We start from the raw sequence: 9,159 nt of genomic DNA, 5'->3' as shown, positions 1-9,159 counted from the left end.
GAACCAAACAACTTCTGAGACATGGTACAAAATGAATGTCATTCTGCAATATCTAGATCCTCGCTCCACAAGGCAAAACATTGGATCTGATACGGAAACAATCATCTGTCAAAAGATGAATCTGACCTGACAAGGTGGTCAGCTTCGATAATTTGAAAGCAAAGAAGAACAGAACATGGGACTTCAGGCATCATCTCTGCGTGCTGATGAGTTCAGTAACGATTTCGAAGATTTTGAGCTAACCCCTCGATTAACTAATTGTTCCCGAGTCTCCAATCAACGACGACGTTCAATATTCATCCAAGAACAATCCTTGTAACTCAAGCCTCAAACTATGCTTAGCTTTAACTGTTGTGGAGGACGGTCAGCTTCCAAGCGCTTACATGTCCTGTCCTAGAATTTCTACCAGGGAGGTGATCTGTGCTAAGTCTTAAGTTGGGTTAAAAAAAATTTAATATTAAAAAAGATGTTCAGAAGGAACCGTAATTACTTTAATAAACTCAATTAATTTAATAATATAATTATAAAAATAATAATGAGAATAACTAATAAAATAAAATAACTATCACCAATATTATGAAAAGATGCTTTCTTAGTATTCTTAACAATTTCATTCTAACATATTAAAAGTTAAATGAAAATAAAATTATCTAAAAAAAAAAAAAAGATTCATTCTCAGTTACCGTCATATGAAACATTAAAATACACACGCATGCACAAGGATACTCCCACGTAAGAATATGTGCTTAAAGTTCAAGTAACAGGTTGGGTAAAATTGAAAAACCATTGCCTCTGAATGTCTTCAAGGAACCAGGGATCATGGGATCTTGTCTGTTTTGGTATAATTTTCCCATAGATCGAATGTGTGAGCCATTTAAACTTGCCAGCATGTCGAATAAATTTGAATAATAAATTAAAATACAACATGGTTTTCACATCTTAAGTATACAGGTTAAATAGACGGGTTAGAATGAGAAAAAACCTGAAAGATTGATTAAATTGAGAAAATAAATAAAAAATTAAATCAAATAAAAAATCATATTAATTGATTAAAAAATCACAAAAATTTTTGATTCGGTTTGATTTTGATTTTTAAAATCTAAAATTAATTAAACCAAATTAAACCAATTCAACCAAGCTAGCATTAAAAATAAATAAATATAAATAGAATATTTTTTTCTAATCCTAAACCTAATTAGTATTTCCTGAGATAAAATCAAATGGCCGCATCCCTTTGCTCTCTCTGTCTCTCTTCTTTTATATTTTTCTCTATACTCCACAACTATTACGCACCTCAATCCTTTTAATCAAATGTCGTTGCCTCCTTGACTGAACAGTTATATGAGGAGGATAGATTTGAGGTTGCACAATTCACTGGTAGCAATGTTACTGTTCTCTCAGCACTCATCTCTAGCTTGCTTGCTATTAAAGCTTTCATGAGGAAAAAAGCAAGCCTGCAACCCCAATAATTGATGGGGCTAGTTATTATTAAATAGAATACTCCAAGCATAATCTAGATGTAAAAGTTTATGCCATGACTGATGTGTTAAGTAACTCAATTTATGGTATTGTGTCTGCTTTTCACAAGATACTCACAAGTATCAAAGTAGGTCTTCATGAGAAGAATTGGGTCATTATAAGTAAACATTTTTTGAAACCTATGAGCTGCTTGTATAGAAACTGTCATTTCCTAGATTCCTGAGCTAGCTAGTAAACCAAACCAGTTTGGAAGGAAAAAAACTTGTATCAAATTGAATTTAATCGTTTCAAACCGGTTTTCAATTCTATATGCAAAAGCTTATGCCATGACTTGTGTTAAATAACTCAATGTATGGCATTATGTCTGCCTTCCACAATAAGATGCTTATGAGCATCAAAATAGGTCTTCTTGAGAAGGATTGGGTCACTATAAGCAAACCCTTTTTGAAATCTGTGAGCTGCTTGTATAGAAACTGCGTCATTTCCTGGATTTCTAAGCTAGCTAGCGAACCAAACTGGTTTAGAAGAAAAAAAAACCTGTACCAAACCAAACTTGATTGGTTCAAACCAATTTTCAGTTTGGTTCAGTCAAAAACTTAAAAAAAAAATAATTTAAATATTTATTTTGATTCAAAATCAGATCAAACTGAAAATACACAGCCCAAATGTTTAAAATGTAGAATTTGATTATTGATAAATTGCCTCCCATATTACGACGTAAGTTGGAAAAAACATCCTTCGTGACATCTTGGCATGCATCATCTGGCGACCCAAAACACATACATGTCCACGTTAATAAAGGTCCATCACCACTACGGTCAGCTTCCAAGCGCTTACATGTCCTATCCTAGAATTTCTACCAGCGAGGTGATCTGTGCTAAGTCTTATTGGGTTACCAAAATTTTAATATTAAAAAGAGATGTTAAGAAGGAACCGTAATCACTTTAATAAACTCAATTAATTTAATAACATAATTATATAAAAAAAATAAGAATAACTAATAAAATAAAATAACCATTACCAATATTATGAAAAGATACTTTCTTAATAACCATCTATGTTGTGGTCAAGTGGTAAAAGTTTGGAATCAAGAGGTTTATTCTCTTTGTGGTCTCAGATTCAAGTCCTTGGTTATTTATATGATGACCACTAGAGGTTTACATGGTCGTTAACTTTAGGGCCAGCAAGATTAATCGTGGTGTGCGCAAGCTGACCCGAACACCCATATTAATCTAAAAAAAAAAAAGATGCTTTCTTAAACTTACCAGCAAGTCGAATAAATTTGAATAATAAATTAAAATACAACATGGTTTCTTAAATAGACAGGCTAGGGTGAGAAAAAACCTAACTAATTGATTAAATTGAGAAAAAAAAAGATCATATTAATTAAAAAATCATTATTTTTTTTATTTTATTCCGTTTTAGTTTTTAAAATCTGAAACTAATTTAATCAAATTAAACTAATTCAATCAAGTTAGCACTTAAAAAAAAAAAATTCTAATCATAAACCTAATCAATATTCCCTGAGACAAAATCAACTGGCCCCATCTCTTTGCTCTCTATGTTTCTCTACTTTTATATTTTTCTCTATACTCCACAACTATTAAGCTCCATGCTTCTCAATCCTCTTAATCAAATGTCGTTGCCTCCTTGACTGAACAGTTACATGAGGATAGATTTGAGGTTGCACAATTCACTGGTTTCAATGTTAATGTTCTCTCAACACTCATCTCTGGCTTGCTTGCTATTAAAGTTTTCATGAGAAAAAAAGCAAGCTTGCAACCCCAATAATTGATGGGACTAGTTATTATTAAATGGAATACTCTAAGGACAATCTAGATGCAAAAGCTTATGCCATGACTGATGTGTTAAGTAACTCAATCGATGGCATTGTGTTTGCTTTTCACAATAAGATGCTCACGAGCATTAAAATAGGTCTTCTTGAGAAGGATTGGGTCACTATAAGTAAACCCCTTTTGAAACCTATGAGCTGCTTGTATAAAAACTGCATCATTTCCTGGATTTCTAAGCTAGCTAGCAAATCAAACCGGTTTGAAAGTAAAAAAACCTATATTAAACCAAACTTAATCGTTTCAAACCAGTTTTTTATTCTACATGCAAAAACTTATGCCATGACTAATGTGTCAAGTAACTCAATGACTAATGTGTTAAGTAACTCAATCGATGGCATGTGTCTGCCTTCCACAATAAGATGCTCATGAGCACCAAAGTAGGTCTTCTTGAGAAGGATTGAGTCACTATAAGCAAACCCTTTTTGAAATCTATGAGCTGCTTGTATAGAAACTGTATCATTTCCTGGATTTCTGAGCTAGCTAGCAAACAGAACTGGTTTGGAAGGAAAAAAACCTGTACCAAACCAAATTTGATTGGTTCAAACCAGTTTTCAGTTTGGTTCAATCAAAAACTTAAAAAATAATAATTTTAATTTAAATATTTATTTTGATCCAAAATGGGATCAAACTGAAAATACGCAGCCCTAGACCGAGCACATCTGAGGAATGGCACAGGGCAGGATAGAAATGTTTAAAATGTAGAATTTGATTATTGATAAATTGCCTCCCATATTACGACGTAAGTTGGAAAAAACATCCTTCGTGACATCTTGGCATGCATCATCTGGCGACCCAAAACACATACATGTCTACGCTAGTAAAGGGTATATAGCCACAATTCTTTTGGCAATCTCCTCAAATGCCTGCATTACCTTAACTTCTTGTAGTTAAAGAACGACTAAAGTTGAGCATTATAAATTAACCAAAATACCTTCTGAACTTGAAGCATTTTAACGAAAAATAAAGCTTCTAGCCTTCAACAATCATACAACCATCTCTACATCTCTAAATCCTAACGGTTAAAAACATTTTTACACGCAAAGGAACCAGGCACATCATGCACAGACATGTCAGACAAGCACACAGGTATCCCCTAACATGATCCTTGGGTCAGGAAAAAAGAAGGCCAGTCAGACAATCACTGATCAGACAGGAGTGACATGGCTCGAGTAAAATCTAAGGATTTGAGAGCATGCTCAGGGAAGCGTGTTCCATTTGGTAAAATCAACCCACCTTCATGGGGAAGTATGACGTTTTGCCGGTTAACACCACCTTCATCAGCTTTTGTTGATGAAACTTCCTTCATTTGCTTCACATGTTTAAAGAACTCAGCAACTTGGCGCGCATAGCTTCACAAAGAAAATTATTAAACAAATTAGTCCAACAGCACATGGGGCTTTATGAATCGAAGTACGTAAAATAATTTTCAGCAAAGGTGCTGATAAACCTTCATTCAGCAGAAGGTAACGGTATAATTCTAATTATAACAACTATAATTAGACTTTTCATCGATATTCTACACATGCAAAATCACCATGTTTTCATTTTTTCTGTATACATGCACAAGAGTGTGTGCTGGCTGTAGAGTGCATTAAGTGCCATGTCTTGCTATAATTAGACTTTTCATCGATATTCTACCCGTGAAAAAATCACCATGTCTTCATTTTTTTTGTATACATGCATGTGCTGGCTGTAGAGTGCAATGTTAAGTGCCATGTCTTCTTGCTTGTACTATATTTTTGAAGACTCGCATGAGAGAAAGAAGATTATCAGTGAACATAAAATTTTGGGATTCATGCTTGTGCACCAACTAAATAGGAGATAAAAGCTAATACAGCCAGCTTCAAAAGTGTATGGGAAGACTTGTGTAGGTGTGTTTGCTGTATTCTTACAGAGAAGGAAGAATTGTTAACACTTAGTAGTGGTAAGCCACAATTTGCAGATGTCTGGGGTTTCTTAATTGGAGCTCAGCGTTATTTTCACAGCAACTTTGCAGGATACGTTATTTTATTTTATCCAATGCCCTTCAAAGTTAATTCATTATTGTTCCTATATTGCATGATGCCCATTCTAAAGGGTTTTTTGGCATTTCCCACATTAGAGGGGATGGCTATTCTCCTTGTTTTAATTCACCATCATTCCTTCCAATAAATTTCTATACTCTATCTAAAACATCATATGTATAGTGATGAGTTTGACAGCTGTAAAATAAGATAAAATCCATATTTCTCTGCTCATAAGATAAGACATTTAAGTAAGTGATTGCTATCTTACTTCTCCTTAGCTTCAACATCCCGGCTAAAATCAATGTTGGCTTCACAATCAAGAATCAAAGCAGGAACCTGCTCAGAACGAAAACTTTTTTAAGCCAGGGTTTCTTTTTAATCATGTGAATCTCAAAGGAAAGGATATGCTTTTGATACCTTTTGAATACTCGAATGCATATGATCGCCTTCCAAATAAAACACCCTGTCTCTTATATCCGGATGTAGTGAATTATCCAGATTTAGTGGAAGCTTGCTCACTGAAAGTACCCCATGATTACCACTTTCAAATGGGAAAAGCCAGCTCTCATGTTTCTCATGCAGATCACAAAGATAATCTAGGCTGACTCCCCCTTCTTCTGCTCTTTTCCTATGCATCATTCTCTTGTGACAAGTATCAGGGCTTGCTCTAAGGTAGATGAAAGCATCAGGAATAAGCCCAGGCAAAACTGAGACAACCGGATCAAACCAGGAGTCATAAATGCTGATTTCCATCTCATTCATCCACTTTGCCTCATGCACAGCTCGTACAAAGACCTTTATCAAGTAAAAGTGAGACTAAAATGCATCAGCCTTCAAAAACTTAAATCAGGGTTTTGTTCCTCTCGCATGGGATCAACCAAATGAGAAAGAACTGCAAGGTTTTAAATCCATGCTTGATCATGCTCAAACTCAAGCAAAAATCCAAAGTCCTTTAATCAGATCACTAGTGACGGAAAAAACCAGCGTTAAAATGAAATACATTAGTCTATAACTGTTTGCCAACTTTAAAACTGTGATTTAAAGGATGCTTACCATTCTGTCACTGAAAACACTTCTTTCCATCAACCTGAGTGGCTTCAACCCACCAGATGATTCTCTTTCCTGCATAACCCTTGTGACAAAAACATAATTCTGGAAGGTATAAGCATACCTTGATGGGTCAGCATAGAAAGCATCTAGAATATTAAAGTGGTCAGGCCCAACATCCTGCCACTTATCAATGGGTTCAGGCACCACCTCAACAAGATCTCGTAGCTCAATTGTATCACTAACTATTCTCTTAAGAAATGTTGTCTTTCCAACACTGATATTTCCCTCAACACAAAACGTGAGTCGCTTCTTAGTTTTGGACCTTGCATCAGAATTCAAATCCTTTAACTCTTCATCCACACTCTCTTTGATGAAAGTTGTTATGCTCTCAGCATGATTTTTGTGAATAATTCCCACAGAACTCTGTAAATACTCAACCATTGTCTCACTGGATTTTCCAAGAAACTACAACATATGAACCAGAATTCCTGTTAGTAACTTGGAATACAAAAAACAGGGGGGAGAAAAAGGAAACACTATATCCAACCACCCAGTGAATTTTCCTCCATTCACATCAAACATAGAATTAAACCTTCTCTGTAGAGCTATTTATTGGAATCCATGATTATAGAGTTTTGGGCATTAGCCAATTTGGATACAACAGGCATAAGAGATCACCTTTAATATTAAATTGCAGTTTGCAGTGGTTAGTATATAGCTAACAGGATTTCCTCTGTTCTCATCAAAACATGACAGTGAAATTCAATCTCTTAAATTGTTTGTTTAACTCCATAGCTGTTAAAATATGGGACCAATGACGATCATTGAGCTCAATTAGGACATGTTTCTGATGAATCTTTCACTCCTATAGTTATAAAATTCTAAAACTACTGGTACTCAGCAAGATCAGCACCCAAAGGAGTTGGTTTGCATCAACAAAACCAAGACCCCATTCCAACTTTCCTCAATCTAAACCCACCAAACAAACACGTAAAATACAACAAACAAACCACAAATTGAAAAACCCCCAAAAAATAGTTACAAAACAACCACATTTTTACACGATAACACCAAAATCAACAACTCAAAAAAAAAAAATACCGCCTTATCCTTATAAAACTGCTTAAGCTCAGCCATTCCAGTAAACCCTTTCTCCACCAATTTTCTCAAATTCTTTGGCCCTACACCAGGAATTGTCAGCAAATCAGCATTCCCCTCCATATCACCACCCGTCCTCTTCTGCCTCCTACTCAACCTCGCCGCCTTTTCTTCCGCCCCCTTTTTACTCTTTTCACCTTTTCCTTCCTCTTCTCCATCACCACTACTCCTCACACCTTCAGCATCCACCGCGGCCGAAGCGGTCCCAAAAGGCCCTTCCTGCCCACTAGCCACCGTGCAATGCCACGCCGGCCGTGCCACCACCCATGCCCTTAATGGGTTAGTTGTTTTATACCCAGCAGCGCTAAGACAAGTACAGTAGGTAGTCGAATAGAAGCGAGAGGTCAGTGTGGGTGTGATAGTGAGTTTCTTGGCTACAAAGGCAGCTAAAAATGAAGTACTGTTGCAGAAATTAGTAGCAGTTGGCATTGAAAAAGAAGGGTAGGGTTTGTTTTTGAAGAGAAAAAAACTAGTAGAAACAGGAGTGCAGAAGAGGAGGGGGCTTGAAGGGTATATTTGGAGCAACTTCTGCATCCCTCCTCCTAACAAGCATTTCAGTTCACTACTTCCTCCTATGTCATCATAAATTTGTGAAGGGAAGACGAGGAGTCAGGGGAGGCGGGAAGGCGTGCTTGTGAGTGTTATTTTAGATAAGAAAAAAAAATTGTTGTTGTTTATTGGGGTTTTGACTTTAGGGTTTTTCGGTTTTGACTCTAAAGTTGAATACACTCGCTTGGAAGTTTACTCTAAATAAAAATTGATAAAAATAAATAAATTAATTCAATTTTATTTATATTTTTATATTATTTTAATATGTAAATATCAAAAATAAATTTTAAATTTTTAAAATATTATTTTAATATATTTCTAAAAAAACTTTTAAAAACAATCTTTATCTAATTTTCAAACAATCTTTAACTTGTAAAAAGAGGGATTTTAAGGTTTGTTTTGCATTGAGTTATGCTTTGTGTTTTGTTTTGGTATTTATGATTAGGTAAAAATTTTAAGTTAATTTCAAATATAATAAAAGAATATATTAATATTATAGATGTATTTTCAAATATCATGTTTTTTTAATTAAGAAACACAAACATATTGTTTACACTAATTTTTGTTTATACTGCAAATAAGATTTTAAGATAAAAAAAATATTTTATGGACATGTTTCCATATATAATAATTTTTTTAAAATTATAAATAAAAAATATATTTTTTATGCTTTATAAAATAAACTAAAAAATATATGATATTTTTAATTAGGAAATGCAAATATATTTTTTATGTTAATATGTTATTTATGCTGCATATAAGATTTCAAGTCAATTTTTAAGATAAAATAAATATTTTATGGATATATTTTCATGTATCATAATTTTTAAAAAGTTAAAAATAAAAAGATACTATTTGTGCTTCATAAAATAAACTAAACAAATATATGAATTAATAAATAAATAAAATTTTCATAGTAAGAGTAAAATATAGATGCACTTATAAATATTTTACATTGATTATATTTTTATTTTAAATATTTTCATTTGTTTTATCTCTTAGAGGCTAAATGTTGCTAATATATAAATGATTTTTTGTTCTTATAAAATCTTAAAATCTTTATA

The 9,159-nt window shown here is 33.8% G+C and overlaps 1 protein-coding gene across 1 annotated transcript; it reads right to left on the bottom strand.

Moving 5' to 3' along the window:
• Positions 1 to 4,184: 4,184 nt before the first annotated feature.
• Positions 4,185 to 8,235, bottom strand: LOC105108475 (uncharacterized). Its single transcript, XM_011002798.1, has 5 exons — positions 7,493 to 8,235; positions 6,392 to 6,853; positions 5,756 to 6,133; positions 5,607 to 5,674; positions 4,185 to 4,681 (listed from the first exon to the last, which is right to left on the bottom strand). The coding sequence occupies exons 1-5, from the start codon at positions 8,078 to 8,080 to the stop codon at positions 4,471 to 4,473; spliced, it is 1,707 nt and encodes a 568-aa protein (XP_011001100.1). The 5' UTR covers positions 8,081 to 8,235; the 3' UTR covers positions 4,185 to 4,470.
• Between the last annotated feature and the right edge of the window lie 924 nt (positions 8,236 to 9,159).

The sequence above is a fragment of the Populus euphratica genome, unplaced genomic scaffold (assembly GCF_000495115.2).
Source record: "Populus euphratica unplaced genomic scaffold, PopEup_1.0 scaffold312.1, whole genome shotgun sequence".
Lineage (NCBI taxonomy): Eukaryota > Viridiplantae > Streptophyta > Magnoliopsida > Malpighiales > Salicaceae > Populus > Populus euphratica.
Note: the sequence above shows the minus strand (reverse complement) of the source record. Positions and strands in the feature narration are given on the sequence as shown.

Coding starts and splice junctions, on each gene's coding strand:
- LOC105108475 (XM_011002798.1), bottom strand. CDS start 8,080: ATGCAGAAGTTGCTCCAAATATACCCTTCAAGCCCCCTCCTCTTCTGC. Junction 5,675..5,755: donor TGCATTCGAGTATTCAAAAG/GTATCAAAAGCA, acceptor CGTTCTGAGCAG/GTTCCTGCTTTGATTCTTGA. Junction 4,682..5,606: donor GATGTTGAAGCTAAGGAGAA/GTAAGATAGCAA, acceptor TTCTTTGTGAAG/CTATGCGCGCCAAGTTGCTG.